The sequence below is a fragment of the Natrix helvetica genome, assembly GCF_964273705.1.
Source record: "Natrix helvetica genome assembly, chromosome: 5".
In the NCBI taxonomy this organism is placed as follows: domain Eukaryota; kingdom Metazoa; phylum Chordata; class Lepidosauria; order Squamata; family Natricidae; genus Natrix; species Natrix helvetica.
Window position 1 is genome coordinate 65357521 of NC_138551.1, and position 25992 is coordinate 65383512.

At 40.0% G+C, this 25992-nt stretch overlaps 1 protein-coding gene across 1 annotated transcript in view; it reads right to left on the reverse strand.

The window, feature by feature from the left end:
• Window positions 1-4313: 4313 nt before the first annotated feature.
• Window positions 4314-25992, reverse strand: part of CPXM2 (carboxypeptidase X, M14 family member 2) — a 126280-nt gene continuing 104601 nt past the window's right edge. The window contains exons 12-14 of the mRNA XM_081955729.1: window positions 16837-16976; window positions 7643-7742; window positions 4314-4645 (exon numbers count right to left, since the gene is read on the reverse strand). Coding sequence (XP_081811855.1) covers window positions 4374-4645; window positions 7643-7742; window positions 16837-16976 — 512 coding nt within the window. The 3' untranslated portion in view covers window positions 4314-4373. The remainder of the gene's footprint in view (window positions 4646-7642; window positions 7743-16836; window positions 16977-25992) is intronic.

Consider the following 25992-nt stretch of genomic DNA (forward strand, 5'->3'; position numbering starts at 1 on the left):
GTGAGGTTTATGGCTGGTGAGGCACTGATCCAGTGGTGGGTTTCAAATTTTTTTAGACTTGTGGACTTCAACTCCCCGAATTCCACAGCCAGGCATGCTCATTTCCGATTTAAAGCGACAGCATTTGTTTTTCCCCTTTGCAAAAGAAGATTCCTTCTTTCTTTTTCTTTTTCTTCTCCCTTCCCCTCCTTCCTCCCTCTCTCCCTCCCTCCCTCCCCCTCTCTCAAACACACACACACACACACACACACACACAGAGAGAGAGAGAAGCTGGATTGGACTACACACACTTTCCCCCAGCCCTGGAAGGATACAGCCCAGCTTCACTGATTACATGTTTGAAAAGGCAATGCGGCTCTGCCTGCAATCAAACTACACTTTGAAGTTTGAAGTTTGAATTCCTCCCCCTCCCTCCGACCCATACGTAGCTTTTCCAGCTGTTTCAGAGAGGATTTCAACTCTGCTCTTGCCTCGAGTCCTCTGAAGAAGCCCCGCTCAAACGAGCGCCCTCTACTATGAGGCAGGAGAACTGCGCGCCTCACCTACATCAGGAATTTTTAGGCTTTTAACCCTTGTTTAACTCTGCTCGAGTGATCATAAAACGCCTAAACTCAGACTAGATGAGCATGCAGTTCTCCTGCCTCATAGTAGAGGGCATTTTTTAGAGGCTTTTTTAAACAGTTAAGCAGAGTCATCCACGGTGAGGCAGCAACTAGTTCAGCCTGACCTCAGCTGTCGCCTTTTTCTTTTTACATTTTTTTTCATTTCATGATGACATTGGTGAGGTTGTGCCTCCCCTGCCTCACCTGACTACACGTCACTGTTATTCACACTGAAATATATAGTCTCACACAATAATTACAAACATTGATACTTTAAAAAATAATTTTAAAAATGAACATAATGTACTCAACATAATGTACTGCAATAATAATCACATCTGAAGGTTTTTAAATTTCTTGTCTTCTTTTCTTTATTGGTAATGTTAACTCTTTTATCTTATCCAGACAACTAATTACAAACCAGGAATTAATATACAGAGCCCAAAAGATATAAGATAATATAGGTGACTCATGTCCAGAATATGACAATACATTGCATATACCTTCTAGTTGATGGGATGGCATAATAGTATGTTGATTGGGCTTGGGTAAAAGTAACATTTTAATCTCCACACACTATTTTTTAGGGAAAATGAAAAATATCACATGCATTCTTCAGTAAAGGGAAGTTGGACAGAAAAGTAAAAAAGTAGACTTCTAGGTTGATGTAAGGGCAAATGTGAGATATCTCAATTGTTTTGACCTACAGAAGTAAGATAGTTGAGATTACTGTGTCTTTTACACCTTACATAAATTTCCATAATGGATATCCATCTCCTTAAGAAAGAAGGTTGACAAATTCATTAGATGAGCTGATAAAGACATTGAGCCACTAAATTAGTACACCTCATGATAAAATCTGATAAAACGCCTGATAAGTGAGTTAGGGGAATGAGTAGAAAGGATTTAAGCAGTCTATACAAAAATCTAAGGTCACATATCACACTAAATAAATGTCTTCAGAACAAGGCAGCAATCCAGTAGTTACAAATTCTGACAAATGATAGTGAATTCAGGTAATAAAGCCTGCCTGAATGAGAACAAGTCTTTGGACATTCAGGATTCTTGACTCACATGCTGCACGATTGCATTGAGCATAATGGATTCACTGCCTTGAGGCACAGTTTTATTGTTTAGAATCTCTCTTGACATGTCAAAGGAAAACAAAGCAATTTAATTCTACATTCTAACCTTTTGCAAAGATATTTGAATACAAGAAATTATATGATGCCAAGAATGTTTGTTTACAATGATTCAGCCAAGGATGTGGTTACTATTTTAAATATATTGAATGGGCTTATTTTAAGTAGTTTCCTATCTAGAAATTCCGTAAAGCAGACATTGTATGTGAAAGTATTTAGGCATAAATTCATATCTGTCCTATCTCTGTCCAACTGTTATCTGTCTGTCTTTTTAGGGCTCATACATTATCATAATATAAACTGTGGGAATGTTTCAGGCAGATACTCATAGGCCAATGAAGGGAAATAAGATGCACTAACCAGTGCTGGAATCAATTAGGGTGTGCTGTATGCTGTAGAAAGTATTTTGTGTCAAAACTAGACTTACTTATCTATCACTTCCTTGCTGAAAAGTGGTAGTTGATATTTCTTAATAAGCTGGCCAAGGTTTTTTTATATGTTCTCTTGCTTTTTAAAACCATAAAATATTAATTAAGGAGGAGAAATTGATTTAAATATTGAACTATGGTGTTGTGAACAACTGAATCAAAGAGTGAGGAATGCTACAATCAAGTGAAGTAATATTAATATTTTTAATAATAGCAATAGCACTTAGACTTATATACCACTTCACAGTGCTTTACAGCCCTGTCTAAGTGGTTTACAGAGTCAGCCTATTGCCCCCAACAATCTGAGTCCTAGAATAGAATGTATCTTTATGTCGGTCATAGACCAGCAATAGACATCACTTTTTTTACAATATATTAAAAAAATAGTACTGACATTAATAGTGGATAATAATATCCCTGTTAAGAAAATACATGTCCTCAAACTGTTAGAGTCCCTCCCTAGTTTACGTGGGTGAAAAGCCAATAAGTATGTGAGTAAATATAATGTTCCAAAACTTGTTAGCGATATCGCCAAAAGATTGGTACAAGTTGACAGCTATGATTCTGTAACCATTTTTTTTCTTGTGGACATTGCTGCAACACCAATCTGAGTTCTCATTTTACCCACCTCAGAAGAATGGAAGGCTGAGCCAACCTTGAGCCTGGTGAGATTTAGCCTGCCAAATTGCAAATTGCAGGCAGCCAGCAGTCAGCAGATGTAGCCTGCAGTACTGCATTCTAACCACTGCACCATCACAGGTCTTAACTCTACTATTATATATTACAGAGGTAATTAACTTTTCTCCTTCTCATATAGTATTGCATTCTTGCTCTGATTACCAAAACAGTAGACCTATGTGCATAGATCACCTCATGCATATTATGATTAAGCCTCACATGGCTGAATGTATAATTAAGTATAACGTTTTTGTCAGATGATTTGAAATTGTCTATAGTAGAACCTACACTAGTTCATTTTCAGAAAAGAATCTCTCTTTGATGTTAGAGTTTTCAAATGATAATCATCTCATTTGATCAAGCCAACTTCAGTCCACTGCTAGCTATGTCGAAAACATGAATGTAGTAGGTTCCTTCTCATAATAGAAAGGCATCAGTTTTTTCTTCCAACACTTAGCTATATATATCGCATGAAAGTGTCACCAGTATTTTAATGGAGCACCTAGAAAAAAGACTGTGGCTCAATAACTGAAATCTTCAATTAAAAAGATATGAAAACAGTAGATGGTGAGAAAGTTCCCAGCCTGAAATCCTGGAAAGCTGGTTAACTACTACTGGTTAACAAACTGGCCGCAATGGGCTTATATATAAGAAACAACATGTTAAATGATAAAGATGCTAGCAGATATGAATAATATTGTTTCCTTACATAGTATGGCTGCTACATCTTTGCAAACAGTATTTACAAAATGACTGCTATATTGGATTTAGCCAATTACAAAAGTTTCATTTACTGAAAAACAAAATGGGTAATTACAGCACAAAAAACATTCCAACAATGAACTGGGAAATACACAGTGATTATTATTTACTTAAATAAACTGTAATAATTCAGAACATTTAGTGCACTATCAGAAGCAGATTAGTAAAGTAATAGACCTAATTAATAATATAAATCAAGCATGTTGCACGTCCACTATCAATATCCTACTTCCTAATTCAGTTTTTTTGGTAATTGAATGTAAATTGAACATATTTTTAATCTTCATAAGAATATAACAAGTTAGACAATCATTGCATAATAGCTTTTTTTAAAAAAAAATATCACAATAAACCAATTATCCATTAGTTTATTAGCCTGGATTGCTTTCCAGGTCTTGGTGATATATATTTTCCATTTGGATTAGAGATACTATGCCTATACTCATCACTTTGTAGTATCTTTCTAGAGGACAGCCTCTTAATTCCAATAATTTCACAAGAATTTACAAATCTAAACACTGAACTGTGAATGCAAAAATATTCTTCAAGATACAATTCTTAATAGCAACATGAATGAAAAGGGCATGTTAAAAATATTTACATATATATATATATATATATATATATATATATATATATATATATATATATATATATATATATATATATATATATATATATATATATATATATATATATATATATATTCTACTACAAAAGTGGTTTTGAGTTTAAGGTTAGCATTTTGATAGCAATATTTGTTACATTGCAGAAAGCAGTCTATATTGCTGGCGTCTCTGCCTTGCTCGCTGTCTGAGCCTTCGAAGTGAGAGGCTCATTGGCTGCTTTCCAAATTTCTCCATGATCTCTTTGATTCGGGCCAAATTGGTTTTGCTGATTGTGAAATCACACTGGGTAGCACCCATGTCATATCCTACGGCACAATTTTTCATGGATGTAGTGTAGCCCTCGGCTTTTACGCTGACCACATATTCTCCTGGATTTAGAAGCCGCCAATAATCTCCATTGTTTGCTGATGAGGAATCAAAGAAGAATAAAATATTGAAATACATTTGCCTTCAGTACCATCCTGTATATATATGCTTATTTTTGCTTAAATATTTGATGATCTCTCTAGGATTGCTACTAAAGTTTGGCATAGGAATTAATTATTTCTTAGGCTGGGTTGCTTTTAATCCTGGAAATATTTCACCAACCTTTTAGTGTGCAGCATGATCATATATAAAGTTAACTTTATTAAACTATATGCTTCATATTCTCCATTCTGCAACTAGTGGGAATATATGAGAAGCTTTTAGAAATCATTTTGTACGCCATGAGGAACAGTGGGATTTGGATGCCTTTATAATAATCCATCTATCTGACAGTGTGAAGGATCTGGGGCATTGGTCTCCACATTGCAATATGAGGGTTTTTTTCCTTGTGTTTCTTCTTGCTAAACTAATCTGAGCCTAGATTGATCTAAACAGAAATATATAATTAAATTCCTAATGTTAAAACTGTTATCTACCCTTTACTACCAAAGATATTTCAATTTCAGTGGTAGGAAGTCAATATTTAAGGCAGACTTAAAGATCACTCTTTTTTTAAAAAAAAGGATGACAGTCAAAAAGTTTACATCTAGAATGGTGGCCCGCACAAACTTTTGGGCACCAGGGATCAGTTCCACGGACAGAGGTTTTCCTGCGGATTGGAGGGGGCATGGTTTGACATGATGCCTGCATCCTGTGGATGGGGCTTTGCTTGTTTGCGCAGCCCAGTTTCTGGCATGCCGTGGGCCAGTGATGGTCCACAAACCAGGGGTTGGGGTTGGGGACTCCTGGTCTAGAAAAATCCTAAATCAATGACAAAATGACACATGTGGCATATTTGCCTGGTTCATTTTTGTCTGTTGTTCATGAAGGAAAGGGAAGATACGTGAAATAAAAACCAACTCAGATGATAGTCAGAAGCAGGGCAAATAACCATGGCTGATTCACCCTTGCCAACTCACCCCATCTATCTCTCCACAGTCAATGCTCCCCACCTAACTCACCATAGGACAATTAAATGTGGGATAACTCAAGAGAGGGACAAGTGAATTGCAGGGCTTGTCTTGCTTTAGGTCTGAACCTTCCCAGGTTAGAAGTCCTCGAGGCTGGGTTGAGCCAGAACATGGAGTCACTAGTGCCTGTTGTCCTTCTCTTGAGTTATCCCACATCGAATTTTCTCACTGCAAGTTGTTCTGCAGGTTGTCCACAGTAAGTCATCTGGGGCAAGTTATCTAGGGAGAAATGTCATTCTGGGCAGAAGCAATATAATTTGATTATCTTTGCCATTCCCAGTGGAACCATCTGTTGGACTACAGGTTTTGGGATGACAAATTATATATAGATGATATTCTAGGCACTAAAACAAAGCAGTTGCTGACCTTGATATCAATTGCAAGGGACAAGCTACGATCCTGTTTTTTGTCTTGATGAATATTTATCCTGCCTGTTCTCTGACATCTTACATGGGGTTTCCTTTAATTTATCTTCACAGTAATAACCCAATGGCATAATTGAGCTACTATAAAGTGACAATAAATTATGCAGAGAATATCCTGTTCCTAGTTTTCCAATACCAGAAAAACTAACCTGACATTTCATCTGCAAACTGTATGTGTGAGAGAGAAAATGAGAGTGAATACAGTTGTGGTCTTTCTCGTTCTATTTGAAAAAAGTTAGTTGATGGACCACTATAATGAGGTGAATTACTAAGTTTTCAGAAGTCACAAATGTTTTAAAATGAAAACTGAGACACTTCATTTTTTGAAAACTGCATCTGAAATATTATACTAGGCAATTTCATGATGGGCAGCTAAATTCTAGTCTAATAAGTATGATTGTCTAATGATACAAACAATATATGCAAGAATATATATTGATGCAAATCTAATGTCTATCTTGGATCTGAGTACTATGGAGGGTTAATGTGTATGTAATAATAATACAAATGGGGCATATATACATGTTTTTCTGAAGATTGCATTATTTTGACAGTGAAATTAAAAATAGATTCCATATGCAACATTTACCTATCATGAATTTTGCTATATAAAAAGAAGGAGTATTGTGTATATTAAAGATGTAATTCTCTGTGATATTCAGGATGACATGTATAGTGAATTTCCACAAGGAGATATTATTCCTCAAGAAATCAGATACAAATGGAGCAGTGGATACAGTGATTAATTTTGCCACATATACCACTATGCTTGTTTATTTTTTGAGTATAATGAAATTTCAAAAGTATATTAGGCAATTATATTTTATTTTTCTGTATACAGTAGAGAGCATAGGGAATTGTCTTGAGTGTAAGATGAAGAGCTGCTATCAAGGCAATGATTAGATAAGAGAAGAGGTGGTATTCAGACGGTTCTCTCTGGTTCGGACGAACCGATAGCGGCTGCTGCTGGAGGCTCCTCCCACCCACTCCCAATGTAATGCACAACCTTCTGCACATGAACAGAACATGATGCACATGAGCTGGATGCAGTGCGCATGTGCAGGATGCAGCATGCATGCACAGAAGATGGCGCTGTGCGCACTCACATTTGCAAACCGATAGGGAAGGTAAGTGAATCCCACTGCTGGATAAGAGGGACTTCAGTCCCCCCCCCCCACAAAAAAAGAAAGAAAACATCTCTGACAAGCCTCTCCTATCTGATATGAAGAAGAAGCCAGGGAGGAGATTTTCAAGATTCTGTTGCTATAATTGTTGCTATAAAAGTTGTACTGACCAATATGGCACTGGTTTAACAGACTGATCTACCTCGTTGGGCTGGCAAGGATAGGGATACTTAACTTCACAGGTTTGCGTATGCCACTAGCTTGATGTTCAAACTATTTGGGATACTGTCTGTTATACTGCCTTGGCCTCAATCAGTTAAATGATCCCTTAGTAAAACTGGTCTGTATAAATCAGTGTTGGCTGTTTTCATTGTCCTTTTTTTCATTTTCTTTTTATAACAAAGATGTGTATTTACCTGTGCGGACATCATGATTCACCCCTTCTATGGAAATAATGGCGTTTGGAATTCCCTTCCCGTGTTGATCCCTGACTATGCCTTTAATTCCACGATGCACCTGATGGTGAAATAATAGGGACAAATAAGGATCAGCATCAATACTAAAAGGAGTTACATGCTGACGACTGTTTTTCAAAGCTGTATAATTCACTGTGGGCTAAAGACTTTAAACATATTAAGTAAGTTTGTCTCACTTAATCTTTGCATGAAAAGAAAAGGGTCTTTAGCATGGGTCATTATAACAAATATCCTTTCCCCCCCCTCCTCCTCCTCCTCCTCCTCCTCCTCCTGCTCTTCTTCTTCTTCTTCTTCTTCTTCTTCTTCTTCTTCTTCTTCTTCTTCTTCTTCTTCTTCTTCTTCATCATCATCATCATCATCATCATCATCTCATATATTATGAGGTTCTCAATGAATAAACAGCTTTTTGAACATTTGACATTAGGGCTATTTTAGAGGGTGGGGAAACAAATATTGAGATATCAAATGGATAAACCACCTTGGAAATTACAGTGTGACATGAGAATATTTTAGACAAACCCAGTGGTGCGATTCAATTAATTTGACAACTGGTTATCTGCCCTAATGACTTCTTCCAACAACCAGTTCACCAAACTGCTCAGAAAATTAACAACCGGTTTTCCTGAAGTGGTGTAAACGGCTGAATCCCACCACTGGACAAACCCAGAACAATTATTTGTTCCTTTCTGCTAGATGAGCATGCATACTATCTTTGAGATTTGGTTGGTGGATAGAAGCAATTTAATTTACTGGGCCACATGACCTTAATTGAGCCTGCTCTGTCTTCAGTCCTGTTCAATTCAGCTTGCTGTGAATGTTTTCTTACAAGGGCACTTTCAGTAGTTTGTATGTTTTTTAGGGAGAGTGGGAATCTCATAGGTCTGGTATGGAATGCTGCCTGCGTGTGTATGCAGGAGAGTACCTTTTACCACTAAACTCGCATATGTACCTACAACTGTGGATTCTGTATACAATCTCCAAAAAGGGCTACATTCAAAATTGTTACAAGGAATACAAATTTGGGGTTACCAAGAAAAGTTTATAGTGTTGTAAAAATAGATTCAGATCACCACATAAGTCATTTAGTCCAGCCCCTGCTAAAGTATTTCAGACCTGGGCCAAAATATAGTGTTCTGTTGCAACTGAGATACAAAGTAACATATGTAAACATACATATTTATGTTAATATACATTATACATATTAGTTAATATACATTGTGACCAATGTGACGTTGTCTGCCTATTGGCAGAGGACGTAACTATGGATTAATAGAAAAAGAGAGTACATATGTAGAAAAGCAGAGGTAATAATGTTGAGGATTTGTGAGAATGGGATGCATGTACTCCACAGTTTCCATCAAGGTCACATATTCAATCTTTGCAAATCCATCTTGACTTGATTTTAATGGGACCCCTGAAATATTAAAAGAGTAGCGGTCTGATGTAGTGATTAAGGCACCAGGCTAGAAACCAGGAGACTGAGGGTTCTAGTCTTGTCTTCGGCCACTTGGATGACCTTGGGACAGTCATACTCTGTCTCCAAATATTTTTTTAGTCTTGCCATGAAAAGAACAGGGACCAGAGGGCCCAATAATAATAACGGCATCAAAGATTAACCATTTGCCTTTCTACGTTCTTGGAAAGGAGCCAATAGGTGAGCAAAACTGTCAGATCCAATCTAAACATTTGGCTGGCTGTGTTACCAGCCAGAATAATACTGCAATAATAAATAAATAAATAATAATAATAATACCAAAAAAGTCTGTTCAGTTCAAATAGATTGAGGGCAGTCTATAACAAGCTCAGGAGTAAGAAGCAACATAGAATTTGGGAAACAGTTAATAGAAGGATGCAAGATGCTTGAAAGTAACATTATTTGATTCATTGTTTGATTCATTGATTCAAAGATTTTGTGGCCTTGATCTGTGAATTTGCATAGTCATATTGAATATATCATTCAAACTCTTATTAAAAATAGAATGACCTGCATTATATTATGTTTGGAACATAATAGCAATATAATATAAGTCATTAAACCTCACATTTACGGATCTGCTGTAATGATTTGCAATTAAATAACTTGTTACTGAGTTAATAGAACTTGATCCTGAGTTTACTCTCTAGTTCAACTTATTATGAAAGATTGAACTATAAAATAATGATTTAAATATACATAGAGATAAGTAGATAAATTGTTGTTTGTATATTCCATACCAGCTTTGAAACATCATCTTAAAAATATTGCCAAAGTCAGAGATATAAGAAGTTATTAAACCCACTTCAAGATACAGCTAGGCTTACTTATAGAAAATTGTGTTGTTTTTTTTGTCTGAACTAAAATAGCTTCATTTGGGGGGTGGGGTGATGAGACCAGGGAAGAAAATAATTTGATACTACTTTTGAAGGCTAAAATTTTTCATTCATGCCAATACCAACTGAGTATATTTAACATTTCTCTGGGAAAGCATCACCAAACAAACAAGAACATGGGTAGCTCTCCAAAATCATAAGGATTACATGAGGAACAAGCAAGCAGCAGAGAAGAAGTTGTGGTTAAGATAAACAACCTCTTTTCTTTCTCACATTTAGTCTCTAAACTTTAAGAGCATTGTTTATTACAATTCACTGGCATGACCTAATAGATTCAATCATTCAGTCCAAACTAGTTTATACCTAGTTAACACTTAAATGGGAGATCATGAAGGTCTGGCTGCAAGCTAGATTGGAAACCAAGGGGAAAAAAATAACAGAGGCACATAAGAGTGAATCACATCCTATCACTGCCAAGAAAACTACATGGATAGCCACGTAATCAACAGGATGACTCAGTTCAAAAGAGACTTCATTTTGTCATTGCTTATGCAGCCATCAGGGAAGTGCGAACTTTAAAAAAAGCTAATCGAAAAAGTGATGATTGAGATTCTTAGTTGCCATGGCATGCAATGTGATTGCTGATGGGGAAAAAAATCAGCGATGATTCCTTGTAAAGGTTGGGAAAATAGAGGATTTGTAACAGGGGGGTTTTGTACTGTGACAGTTTGCTGCAGTTTACACTTGTGATTCTGCTCCAACTGGCATAAAGTCGTTCAGTGCTACTTATATGGAGACCCGTCTCATTGGAGGAGGAGCTTCCGGCGATGGCGGTCGCCTCCTGAGCTCCTAAGAACGCCATGGAGCTCCCGACTGGGTAAGGGACTGCTGCCGGCCCTCATGTCATCGGAGGGCCGAGAGTTGGACAGCTCGACCACCCTGGCTTGTTTTGGGCTCGTTTTGGCCCGCCAGGGTGGTCGGGGGAGATTGGAGGAAGAGGAGGAACGGAAGGCTGTAAACGGCCGGGGAAACAGCTGGGAAGCAATGGCGGCGGCGCGCGCAGCGCAGCGCGGCGTGAGGATTGCGCTGGCGGTGAAAAAAGGCACCGGGGAGAAGAACGAGGCACCGGGGAGGAGAATAAGGCTGGGAGGCAATTGGGAGAGGCAGTTGGAGACGGCTGCGGCAGTAGGACGAGTGGAAAGAGTGGCGCCGCGGCCAGGGACTCCTTTCTGGTATCCTGCTGTATCCTGGCTGCTCCCATGCCCCCCCCCACGGGCCCTGCCGGCGCCAGCAGAGGACGCCAAGTTTACGATCTTGGAAGATTGTGGAGAATTTTATCCTAATCCTAATGCAGCATCTCATGATCCGTGGAGAACTTTGGAGCGCCGTGTGGGGGGCCAAGGTGGAGTGTGCCCACCTGGGCGTTTGGATGGAAACCAGGAGTGAGGGCGAAGGTATAAACAACGGTTGGGGGTGGCCTGGAACACCGGAGGCCACTGGAGGCCCTGTTTCAAGGCCATGGATAGGCCTGAACAGTTACCTAGGCCAAGAACAACTGGGCCAAGAACGCCCCCCCATCTGGAACCACCTTGGACTGTCTCCCACCTTTCTGTCATCTCTGCCATCTTTCACCACTTGAGGATATTCGATTACTTCCCGCCCCCCCCCTCATGCAAGTATTAATCTGGACATTGGACATTGAAGCCTCCTACTTCCTATTGAGACTCTACCCCCGTTTACCAACTTTTTATCATCAGCACCCTTACCCCACTGGGTTTTTAACAATCTATTCGAGGTCAGACCTGCTCCGCCTGCGGGAGGCCCCTCTCTCGCAGGCATGGCCCTTGGCTCTTTCAAGGGCCCGCCTTGATGATGGGTTCGTGGACCCCGAGAGGTGCAGGAACCGGAAGCTAAGGGGATTTTTAGTAAAATGTTTTTTATCTTTTTTAGGGGGTCCCAGGGTGGGGGGGAGGGCTAATCAGACTGGGAGGAGGGCCAGAGCCGGACAGACAGGTGAGTCCAGGAAGGACGGGGATGCGGTGGAGGGGGGGAATATAAAGGTCACTAAAGCAGAGGGTTGTCCTATTACAACGGTCGCGGGGAGGAGGGGATGCGAGGACAGGATAAGATCTCAAGGTCGGTTGGGAGACCGTGGCTGTTGGTTACGCCCGGTCGTTTGTACCAACCCCTGCAGTCTAGGTGGACAGGTCATACAGAGCCAGGGCCTGCGGCTGATGCTTTGCAACGCAAGGTCTGTCACCAACAAGGCCCCCCTCATTAATGAGTTGATCTCAGAGGGGGAGCTAGACCTTGCAGGGATAACGGAGACCTGGCTGGGCCACGAGGGTGGTTTACCCCTCGTGGAAATGTGCCCACCGGGTTTCCGTGCATTCCATCAGCCTCGGGCCCTGGGTAAGGGTGGAGGGGTGGCGGTGGTTATGCGGGAATGTTTGGAGCCGAGGGAGTTCACTGTCCCTCAGATACCCGGGTGTGAGTCCCTTGGTGTGAACTGGGGCCCAGGGAGGCAGTGGGGCTTGCTGATTGTATACTTGGCTCCTCGCTATGCATCAGCAGCCCTGCCCGAGCTCCTCGAGCTAATCTCAGCGACGGCAGTTGAGACTCCCAGACTCTTGGTCATGGGGGACTTCAACTTGCCGTCAATAGGAGCGGCTTCCGAGGTGGCCCGGGAGTTCATGGCTTCCATGACGGCCATGGACCTGACCCAATTAGTGCAGGGCCCCACTCACGAAGGGGGCCACACACTGGACCTCATTTTTGTATCTGAACAGTGGACGAGTGATCTGGGAATAGGGGATTTAGTCATCACGCCCCTGTCATGGTCAGACCACTCATCCCTCCGGCTGGACTTCCCTGGCGCTATCCCCCACCGCGAGGAGGCGGAACCAGACTCTATAAACTGGTACCGCCCCAGGCGCCTGATGGAATCTGATAGATTCCAGACGGAGCTTGGGCCAATTCCTGTAGCCTTGTCCCGCTCCCGCTCCGAGGACCTAGTGACTGCCTGGAATAGGGCGACGACTGGGGCCTTGGACCGGGTTGCGCCTTTGCGACCTCTCCTGCGGCATCGACCCACCCGGGCTCCTTGGTTCACTGAGGAGCTTAGGGTGATGAAGCGCCACAGGAGACGTCTAGAGAGCAGGTGGAGGTCCTCACGCTCCGAATCTGACCGAACACAGGTAAGAGCCTATTTGCGGACTTACCTTGTGGCAATAAGAGCGGCCAAACGTAGGCATTGTGCTGCTCTTATTGCGTCCGCGGATAACCGCCCTGCCGCCCTGTTTAGGGTGACTCGCTCCCTTGTATCGCAGAGGGCGCGGGAGACACCCTTACAGGGTAGAGCAGAGGAGTTTGGGGAATATCTTCAGGACAAAATCGATCAGATCCGGAGCGGGTGGACCTCCGTCAGTGGACCAGACGAGCCGCCAACAGCGAGTCTTGAGAGACCATTCTGGGAGGAGTTTGACTCTGTTGCCCCCGAGGATTTGGACAGGTTGCGTGGACGGCTGCGACCCACCACTTGTTTAACGGACCCGTGCCCCTCCTGGCTGGTACTGGCAGCCTGGGAGGTGACACGAGGCTGGCTCCTGGGCCTGGTGAGCGCATCACTGGGTGAGGGATACTTACCAACCGCCTTGAAAGAGGCGGTGGTGAGACCCTTGCTCAAGAGGCCTTCGCTCGACCCAATGGAGCTAGCTAACTATCGTCCAGTCTCCAACCTCCCCTTCGTGGCGAAGGTTGTTGAGAATGTGGTGGCGCAGCAGTTCCCGCGACACCTAGACGAATCCGACTATCTAGACCCACGCCAGTCCGGCTTCCGACCCGGGCACAGCACCGAGACAGCCTTGGTCGCGTTGGTCGATGATCTCTGGAGGGCCAGAGATAGGGGTTGCTCCTCTATCCTGGTCCTATTAGACCTCTCGGCGGCTTTTGATACCATCGACCATGGTATCCTATTGCGCCGGTTGGAGGGGATGGGAGTCGGAGGCACCGTTTTGCGGTGGTTCGGCTCCTACCTCTCCGACCGGAAGCAATGTGTGTTGACAGGGGGACAGAGGTCGTCCCTGAGGCCACTCACTTGTGGGGTGCCACAGGGGTCGGTCCTCTCGCCTCTCCTGTTCAACGCATATGTGAAGCCGCTGGGTGAGATCATCCGTGGTTTTGGGGTTGAGTACCATCTCTACGCTGATGATACTCAGCTGTACATTTCAACCCCAAACCACCCCAACGAGGCTGTCGAAGTGATGTCCCGGTGTTTGGAAGCCGTCGGGGTCTGGATGGGGGACAACAGACTCAGACTCAACCCCTCCAAGACCGAGTGGCTGTGGTTGCCGGCACCTCGGTTCAGCCAGCTGACTCCATCGCTGGCCATAGGGGGCGAACAGTTGCCCCCTGTGGAGCGGGCGCGCAATTTGGGTGTCCTCCTTGATGCCCGGCTGTCAATGGAGGACCATGTGGCAGCCGTGGCAAGGGGGGCATTCCACCAGGTTCGCCTGGTGCGCCAATTGCGCCCCCTACTGGACCGGAGTGCCCTGCGCACGGTCACTCATGCGCTGGTGACGTCTCACCTGGACTACTGCAATGCCCTCTACATGGGGCTTCCCTTGGGACGCATCCGGAGACTGCAGCTAGTTCAGAACGCAGCCGCGCGGGTTATTATGGGAAGTACCCGTTACTCCCACGTAACACCTCTCCTGCGCGAGCTGCACTGGCTACCTGTGGCCTTTCGGGTGCGTTTCAAGGTATTGATCACCATCTTTAAAGCGCTCCATGGCAGAGGACCTAGTTATCTGCAGGATCGCATCCTACCACACACGTCCCTGCGACCTATCCGTTCACACAGGGAGGGGCTCCTCCTGGTGCCGTCTGCTAGGCAATGCCAGCGGGCGACACCTAGGAGTAACTCCTTCTCTGTGATGGGCCCAACCCTCTGGAATGACCTCCCCCCAGACATTCGAACTACCACCGACCTCCGTTCCTTCCGGCAAAAGTTAAAGACTCACCTATTTCAATCAGCTGGCCTGGCACTTTCTTAGCTTTACCTCCCGGGATTCATTTATTTTAATTGGGTTTGGGGTTTTAATAGGCTTTTAACGTATTATATTTATTATTCTATTACAGTCTCACAACCTCCTTCATCTACGTATTTAATTATTTAACTGTTTATGCATGTATTTTACAACGTATTTTAGTGACTGTACACCGCCCCGAGTCCTCTCCGGGAGAGGGGGCGGTCTATAAGTGTGAATAATAAATAAATAAAAATAAAGGTAGTAGTGGCACCGGAAGGACCCATGGGGGCTGCAGTCACATAGCACCTCAGTTTGCTTCCTACTGATATCCCTGAGCCTTTCCTCACTAATAGGTCTGAATAGCGAGGAGAGAATGGCAGTGGAGGAAAATGGCTAATGACAACTGATCATTCCCACAGTAGCCCAGCTGATACTTCCAATGTCAACCATCACATAGATGAATTTCCTTCTTCAATACCCAACTAAAGCAGTATCCCAGTATTTGAGAGGCTGCCATAAAGAAGAGGGTGTCCAGTTATTTTCCAAAGCACCAGAAGGCAAGATAAGAAACAATGGATGGAAACTAATCAAGGGGAGATGCAATCTTGAATTAAGTAGAAACTTCATAACACTGAGGATAATTAACCAATGGAAAAGCTTGCTTTCAGAAGTTGTGGCTGCTTCATCACTAGAGGTTTTTAATAAGAGACTGGATAGCTTTTTGTCCCCAATAGGGTCTCTTGCTTGACCAGGTCCCTGGATTAGAAGGTCTCCAAGGTCCCTTCCAGCTCTTTTCTGATTGATTGGTTGGTTTCCCAATGAACTGGGGATGAAATGAAGCAGTACATGTGACCAAAACAGAAGGTTGGCTTTATCAGAGTATTATTGTGTCACGATAAAGTGCAGAAATGGTCTTTTAGATTCTTGGGTAAAAGAGCAAATGGGGACAGATTCTGTGTTGTTTTTGTTTCTTGAATTGTGGTGTCTAGATTTTTATTTGTTAATGATAGTTTTCAAGCTGTGTGCTAAAGATAATGTGGCTTTAGTTTGTTGAAAATTGCTGACATCTTTTAAATGCAAATACAACCAATGTGCAATATGTTAGGAAGAGAAAGATTCCTCAGCCAGTAACCAGAAAAATGTAGATTTTGTGCTGTTGTTTATGGAAGTGTTCAAGAAAATCAAGCTGTGTATTGCTCTTTGTTAAGGTTTCTGTGGCTGTATCAGCAAACGGGAAAAAAGGTCTGTTTAAAATTTTGCTTCCTGTAGGATTTAAAATATGCCACAAAAAATAGCCCTTTGGCAACATTTCTATGTAGGTTGGATAATGTGCATTATTATTAACATGGGCTACCCATATACTTACTAGGATGAAAAAAAAGAGAACAAAGAGCTTGTTTTGAATTCCTACTGTCCTTTATGACAGATCACTAAAACATGAAGTGTTTATCCATAGTCCAAACCCAAATACCATTTTTATTTAATGCACAATAAGGCATCCATAAGCTATTTTTAGAAAAGCAAGCCCAATCTCTAACAGAACTGGTTAATGGAAGCATTTTCCCTCTTATGTATTTATGTATTTGTGAGTAGTGGTGAAGAATGCTGATTCACATCAAAGGCCAAAATATCTACTTGTTTAAAAACTAAAATACAATCTTTGCTTTCTGCTCCCAGAGGCAACAACTTTGGCAATAAATTATGATAAATAAATCTCACACATTCCTGTCAATAACTGTATTGGAAAGAGATCCAAACTTTGTCAGCCACATTTATATGGCTACCGGTACTTACCTGTTCCATGAAAACAATAAGTGACTCCCGATTATTTTCCCATTCTTCTGGTAATTCACTTTCATGAGGGTATTTATCACAGCCAACATATATAGACAATTCAAAACAATTTGTATGCAGATAGCTAAAGTCATTTATGCCTGGAAGTGCAATGAAGAAAAAAAAAGACACTGTCATTTCTTCTAAGATTAAATAGAGTCATTTAAAAAAAAATTAAGCATTTATCCTAATAGTTACACATGGATTTGGTATTTCTAGAAAAATATGTGTATTTTAAAATATATCGGTAACTTAACTAAAAAGAAGTCACATAGTATCAAATCAGCATTAATGTTTTTATAGTAGAACTTTAAATTAGGGCCATAAAAATATGGCTATGATCTAAATTGTAAACAGTGATTAAGAAAGGAGGTTTAGAAACTTTGTTATCTCTCACAGAGGGGGACTTCTCCGGGTGCCGTCCACTAAACAATGCCAGAGGGCGACACCCAGGAGTAGGGCCTTCTCTGTGATGGGCCCAGCCCTTTGGAATGACCTCCCCCTCGACATTAGGATTACCTCCGATCTCCGGTCCTTCCGTTCAAAACTCAAGACCCACCTTTTTCAATTATCTGGCCTGGCTCAAACATAGTTCCATCTTATTCCTTCTGACAGTCTTTTTTAAATCAGTAATTTTAAACTAGGTATTTTAATTTCTAATTTCATTATTATTATTTTATGTATTGTAATGGTTGTTACCTCCTCCGTGTAATACATATATGTGCTTTTATTTATTGTACGCCGCCCCGAGTCCCTTGTGGAGAGGGAGCGGCTAACAAATCAAATAAATTGAAATTGAATTGAATTGTTTGTTTGTGTCTATTCAAAAATAATAAAAAATAAAAAAGTACTGCAAAAAAGAGTTTCTCTAACTAAACTGCTATTATTAGAGGAAAAGTATTTGAAAAATTTTAAAAAGAAGAAATTCTCAAGCTCTCAGATTTAAAATAGCCACAGAAACAGAAATCCAGCCAGGGATCAACACTTTCAACAGAAAATGTATTTTGAGTGCTATCTATCTATCATGCACATATTTGTAATAAATCTTTTTCTAACACTCGTCAAGACATGTAGAAGTTAGACTATGTGCAAAGATAACTCTTAATCTTTTCTCCTAACTTCTAAACTTCAACTTGGCTCTCCCCAGATGGATTTGAAGGAAGGACAAGGATAATTTCTCCCTTCCTTTCATTGTTTCTCATCCTTAAAACCTTATCAAAACTTTGTCAGGCCTGCAGCCATCTTTTCTTTTGGATCTTTGGCCTGCCACAATTTCTATTATTCTGCTATGCATTTTCTATTGTGGGAAAATGGGAGGTGAATTGTAAGGAGTTACATACTATGTAGTTACAACAAAATTCTTTCTAGAAAGCCAAGGTCATCCTTTGTCTCTGCACCTCTGCACCTGACTGGAATTGGATGGGTGGAATTGCCAGCATGGCAGTGGGAGATTGGACCATTTGATGGACTTGTGGGCATAGGGGCAAGATCTTGAACTTTCATCTGGGTGGGGAAAACCAGGAAACTTTCAGATTCGGGTTTCCCCAGATGTGCCAAAATGGCTCTCTTAATAAATTGGAACTTTCAGCAATACTTTGCCTTCGACTCTGATTTACTTTTGCATGCTATTTGGAACCGTGACAGCTGTTATTTTCCTTGAGAAGGTAACTATATATTTCATTATATGAACCTGTTGATAATCAGTTGTTCTAACCCTAAGATTCTAGACATGATTAACAGCAAAGATTCATGAATCAGAATGAGCCCACAAAAATGTATGCTTTTCAACTCAATTCATTAATCTGAAAAAATGTGACCAGACATCTCCTAGGGCAGTGATGGCAAACCTATGGCACGCGTGCCACAGGTGGCACGCAGAGCCATTTGTCAGGGCACGCGAGGCACTGCCCTGTCAGCTGGCCAGCATGCATGTGCGTGCTGGCTAGCTGAGTTCACCCCTTTTTAAAGCCATTTTTCACCCTCCCCAGGCTCCAGAGCTTCCCCAACTGCTCCCGAGACTTCAGGGAAGCATCCTGAAGGTCCCTCAAGCCTTCGGAGTGCTCAAAATGACCCTCCGAGCAAACCGGAAGTCACTTCCGGTTTGCTCAGAGGTTCGTTTTGACTGCTCTAGAGGCTTCAGGGAAGCGTCCTGAAGGTTCCTGAAGCCTCCGGAGGGCTTCCGGGGGGCAGGGGAGGCTGTTTTAGCCCTCCCCAGACTCCTATAAAGCCTCTGGAGCCTGGGGAGGGCAAAAAAAGCATGCAAAAAATGGGGGGTCGCACCTGTTCTGCGCACATGTGCACTGGGGGGGTCGCACATTACATTATGGGTGCAGCACACCCACAGACTACTCCCTGGACTCCCCCCACTTATAGCACGCGAGCCAAAAGAGGTTCGCCCTTGCTGTCCTAAGGTTTGGCTGCTATAGTCTAAGGCAGTTCTCTCCTACCATGTCTATAAAGATTCATGAAAACAATATAGGGCCAATGTCACAAAATGCTCATATCAATGTCCAAGTTAATTAAAGAACATAAGAACGCACTTTGTGGACTGCTATCTGGATTAATTTCATCATTGATGAATTAATCTGGATTAATTTCATCAATTTCATATTTTATATCTGCTTTGTACAGTTCTTTTAACTACATTTTAACCTCCTCCATGTCAATTGTCAACTGTACATATTTAATTTAATTTTATTGTATCCTGTTATATTTTGTATGAACTGTACACCGCCCCGAGTCCCTTGCGGGAGAGGGGGCGGTCTAGAAGCATTAAATATTATTATTATTATTATTATTATTATTATTATTATTATTATTATTATTATTATTATTATTATTGACACTTCTACCCAATGCCTTTGCCCTGGACAGAATCAACTTTGGAACTGTGCATTCTCAGGCTAATCTCTGCTTCAGAAGCTGAATTTACTTATTTAAAATGTGGTGTTTTTAATATGGCAGAAAAATGGATATTTTAATTGGTGATACCAAAACCCTGCAGACATTGTGAAAAAGCATATTCCACATTGATGGAATTTCTTGTCACGTCTTGTTTCCTTGTTTCTGACCTTTGGCAGATTGTTTCAAGACTAGCAATCAGAGAATATTTTTATAGTTTCTCTTTGTTGCAAATATAGTGCTTCCTGGCTCCATAAAGGGGTTTTTATTTTGTTTTCTAAGATATCACACACACACACACACAATAAACATACAGCATTGTATACAGCATTGGCTGTGCTCCATTATGGAACACAGCTGGGATTTTATGTACTGTTTTTACTGCAGATTATTACAATGATGTTTTCATTTGCAACGTTGACATTCAATACAGCTTGTGGGTGGCCTGCCTTCCTTTTAGGGTGAAGCAAGAATTCTTGTTTCATCCTACTCTGGGAATTCAGATGACTTTTTTTCTGCAATATAAATATATTTTGGAAATGTAGATTTCAGGGTAGCAATCTATATTATCACCTCTTTCCGTGAGGAAAGGGGATGTTGACAAAGGATTGAAATGAGAGGTGCTCTCAAGCTTGATTGTTTTCTTGTGGTCACTTCATTACCCAAACTAGGTAATATAATCAGTTCTAGAAGACAGTAGGCTTTGCTTCTAATTTATATCAATTCCCACCAACACTGACATACTTGTATAACTTCAGGATAATCTCACAAATACCTATAGAAAGCCATGATTTCTAAGGTGATAATTATTTTAATTTAAATCAATCCACAGTGTCAACAGACTTGATATGACTGGTTGCAGTTTAAGACTTTCTAGATCATCCGCTATTCATTTCTTCTATAGCCCTTGTTTAAATTAAACCACAATACTTCAGAGTAGCCTTTAGCGTTTACAAATCCATGTGGATATTCCTAACTTCATTGTTATAAAAATGTCCTTTTTAGCAAAATAGGTTTAGAACTAGGCTGAAAAATGTCAGTCAATGAATCAATGAATCAATCAATGTTCATTGTAGGACCCTCCAAACTGGCCAAATTGAGTGGCCCACCTGCAGATTCTGCATCTGATATTTTGGGTCATGAACAAGTCCTTTTATCACTTCTCCACAAGGAAAAAAATAATAGATTTTACATTTTCTCACCAGCAGTTGACAACTATGTATTTGACTGCAATGAAATATCTTCCAAAAAGCTTACCTATTGGTACGTGAATAAGAACTATATGGCTGATGTGGTGGCATTCTAACACTTCATTAAAATCGCTTTGTGAACAGCTGTTTGACCAACCTAGTATCACATCTGCATTGAGAAAAATTTTGATCCATTTATTGATTTCCAATTATATTATCTTTATTATGGATATGGCAATAATTCTCTTCCTAAGAATGCCAGCAGTGGACAAAGCTCAGATAAGTTGTTTGTATTGAAACACAAGAAAAAACCGTTTCAATGATCGTTAGCTAAGAATTTCTCTGTGTGAGCATGCATGCCACTTTTAACTCTTGGAAAATGCTTGGACTAGACTCTGAAGTTTTCTTGGCAAGATTTCAGAAATATTTTGCCATTGCCTTCTTCTTGGGGCTGAGAGAGAGTAGCTGGCTCAAGTTCACCCATCTGGCTTTGTGCCTAAAGGAAGCGTGCAATTCAAGGTATCCTAATTTCTGGCCTGATGCCTACCTGGGTCTCTAGCTAGGACTCTAGCTATAATTATATGTCAGATCCAGGGTTTAAATCTTGTGTCTCTGTCTGGCACCCATAGGCAGGTAAGAAATTTTTTTCTCCTCATTTTCCAGCCCTGGATATTGAAGATCCCTGCACAAAGTTTTGATAATGATCTTTCTTTGCTGAAACCTTTTACTGGTCTTTCCACCTTCTTCCCTCCCATTTATACATTTAAACAATTCTTAGATTTGTTTATTTTTAATAGTAAAAATAATGCAAGCATATTACGAGCAAAAAAATGAGCATACAGGAATATTCAGGTACTTAATGAGTCCTAAAGTATGTACTCTGGGGGTGGATTATATAACATAGATGTTAATTTGGGAGTTGATTAAATGATTAAAATGTGAGAGCAATCACTGATGCAGCTCAGCTAAAATCTTTTCCCTTTTCAGTTAAATGCCAAAGGTTTGCAGATTTGAAATTAATATTTTGCAAAAAGTGAATTATATGCTAAGTTTTAAGCAGTTTCTTAAAATATCTTGAAATATCACATAAAGCATAGAGTCATTGTATCTGCTTATTCACGTTCTTTTGAAATGTTAAGGAAAAAGTTTATATTTCTAAGACTTAAATTAAGGTCATACTGCCTATGGAAATTTAAACTGGAGATCTAAATCAACATTTGTAATTTTTATATAAACTTCATATTGAAGATTAACTCCCTTATTGCAGTTGTATTGTGTGACCCAAGGAAAAGCAAATTCAAAAGGTAATTATGAAACTTAGTTTATTAAAAGATTATGATGAAAGATTATTTATTTCATCATCATCAGTCCAACCTAAGTTCTTGGTTCTTGGTTTAAAATAGACCAGAATGAGCAGAGATGTATGATTTCAGAACAGATGCATTTCAGAACACATAGAGAGAATAAGAAGCAGTTTGAAATTCACATTGCATAAAGATACAAGACTTATTATAGAAATGCAATAGACATAATTAAAAATAACTTGAGAGTATAATACAGAAGTAAAATGAAAAAATGTACTTTAGATTATGGGATCATAATACAGCTTTTAGCTTATAGATAAACTGCTTATCACAAGTGCTCAACAATAACAGGAACTACCAAAATGTACATTTAATCTCAAATTAATGTTACTAAAATTCATAGGAAATAAAATTTAAAGAAATATTTTGATGATGGCTTTATAAATGCCAGTATCTGCAGAGACTTACCATAGTAAAATTGACAAAACAGAGTTAAGCAAAAAGGTGGGAAAATCATATTTGAAATTTTAAAGGGCTCAGTTGAAAGAGCCTTTTAATTTGATGCTAATAGATACAAATTTATGCCCATTAGAAAAATGCAAAGTCATTCAAAGTCAAGGCACCACCACAGTCAGGCATAATGCATTTCTTGCAATGAGCTTACATAAAGAAAACAATTCATAGAAGGTTGCATTGCAGAAAGAGGACAGGATGGGAAAAGGTATTCTTTTATATAATTGGATCTCATGCCATTTAAGTTTTTACAGGTGAAAATAAGTACTGTATATCTCACTCTTATGCTAAGGAAATTAGTAGAGGTCACAGAGTCAATAAAGTTCCTTAATAATTGATATAATAGTTTCATCTAGATCAAAATCATATTCCAATTTTAAATTTCTGCAGAATTTGGAAAATTAAACTATTCAGGACCAACCTCAAATATGTTAATTACAGTGAGTCAAACAGGATGTTCCTAGAACAAAACTGTTTCCCACATAGTAAATATTCTTGCTGATATCCTGGATGAAGCTGATAGACAATGCTCAAAGTTACCAGTATCAGTTGAGTGTCTAGGGCCAATGGTAGATTAAGAAACACTCTAAATTGTGCACCAACTTTTATAAAGGAAATGCAAGATCATCTGAAACAACTACCCTGGTCTTTGAATTGTCACCAGGATTCATTTTCAGTTTATTGATCTATATCTAGACCAGACTGAATCAAGATAGAGGTTGAGCACTTCTAAAGTATCATTTGATTAGACAACATACAGAAATAGAATTGAATGTAATATATCCCTAAGAGGGATTCCCAGATGATCAGAATAAAATAATGAAATAAAGTCTCTTTTGTTGTTCGGTTGGATAAATAGGTTTGACTGAACTAGAGATATCAATTGTGGCTCTGTTACAAATATACAAGGGTAGACAAATCTTTAAACAGAAGGCAAAAAGGAGGAGTTTTTTCATTCCCGTTCTACAGAGATGGCCAAAAACATTTTGCTTTCTAAGACAAAATACTAGAGTAATCAATCTTTATCAGCTTCACAGAACTCAATCACAGGCAAAATATTTCACTATATCAAGCCCCAAATCCTTAAATCCCTTAAATACTGTACTTCCTTCCTTAATGCAGTAAAAATACAAACCTAATTAATTAATTTACTTCCCTTTCTTCACTTAAATATTTTTCTCCTCTGCATGGCATCTTAATTTTGATCCAAAAAAATCTCAGATATTTCAAACTATAGTGCATTAATCCCTTCTTTCTACATATTACTCAGACTATATAATATGTATATGTGTATGTATGTATATGTGTGAATGTATGTATGTATGCATGTGTGTATATATATATGTGTGTGTGTATATATATATATGTGTGTGTGTGTAATGTTCTTGATTGTGCTAATCTAATCATGTTGTGAATAATTGAACAAGACCACCTTGTCCTTGGTGTATGTTACACATACTTAGCTACCTAGTCCTACCTAATTCTTTTTTAAATGTATTGTGTGATATCTTTGTAAAATAGGAACTTAGCATACCAGTAGAATCCAGAAGAACCCACTGCAAATTAATGGCATGTGTGTGATATCATTTTTTTAAAAAAAATCATGATAATATCATGTATAAGTGATGTCATTGGAAAATTACATCATCCGGCACCTGTTATAATTTACCTTTTACGTGTGCCTTCCCCGCAGAAAAATACAAAAAAATAGCATTGGCCTCAAGCATGATAAGAATAGTAAAGATAAAGGTTTCTTTGTCAGTTGTGTCTAATTCTAGGGCTCATCTCCATTTTTTAGCGAAGGGAATCAGCATTGTCTACAGCCATTTCCATGGTCATGTGGCCAGCATGGTTATATGCCAAAGAAACACATACGCCTGTTACTTTCCCACCAAAATGGTGCCTATTAATCTACTTGCATTGCATGCTTTCAAACTGCTTGGTGGGCAGAAGCTGGGACAAGTAATAAGAGCTCACCTGTTGTGTGGCACTTGGGTTTTGAACCTGGGATGTCAGCTACCCCACTGACAAGCTCAGAGTCTTTAAACACTAAGCTATTGCGCTTCCTATCTTCAGGCTGGGTTGAAGATGGCGAGCGAGACCATCAATATCAGTTGGGACGTTAGGGTCAATAGTAGATTAATATTGTTCATGTGTCTTCCAGACTGACTGGACCATATCATAGGGAAAGGCAAGTACAACCTCCCATCTTTGTAAATTCCCTCCAAGCATTAAAAGCTGTTTTAAAAATATATTGTCAAGACATATTCTAAATACGCAGCTAAGAATGCTCAAAGAAGGTATTTCACACTAACACCACCATTCAACTCTTCTGTGTTCCAGCATTTATTTACAAGAATTATAACTTTCTACAAAAGGAAAAATTCAGTCCAATTTTTGAAGTTGTGTCTCAAATACAACATCATGTGTATAATCATGGCATAGAGTAACTGATGAGGGAGCTTCAGCTTTGTATCTTTTACCATAACTATTTTATTACGTTTAGCTAATAGGGTCATTTCCCCCTTGATCTGACCCCACTACTTATACATAATAGCATCCACTTTACCTAGGAAAACCTCTTGGAGAAAAAAGTTCTGTTCTTTAGCTAGAACTTGTGGCAATAATGAATTCCATAAAGCTAAGGCAATGATTAAGCAGCAGGTCAAGGATATGCCATAAAGATATTCAGCACAGGTGCCTTGGTATTGAAGTCTGGGAGTTAGGATGAAAAGGCATACTGCTGCAGAATACTTTTTAATTTAAAATTAATTTATTTGTTTACACACATTTTGGAGAAGACTTTTGGACAAGACATTTTGGACAAGACTAAGACCTTCCCACCAGCTTTGGTCACAAGTAGATTTAGTAAATCCCATGCTTGATAACCATGCCTATGTGACAAAGAAGAGCTGGAATCAGCCAACACATTCCTATATTTTTCCTCTTATAGAACCCCCCACTGAGAATTCAACATTTCTTTTCTAGCTAATTATAATTGTATTGGTTGATTTGTGGAGCTCTTCTGATTTTAATTATGCATGATGTCTATGGATTAGGAATGTATGCTTTATGTTATGCTCTTTGAATTTTTTGTGTGTTTCTAATTAATGATTGTACTAAGTTTTTCCATCTATGTTTGTGGGTCCAATAGGGTCAGCAGAAACATTCTTAGAATTTAAATATTGCAATCCAGTTTAGAATTGTGG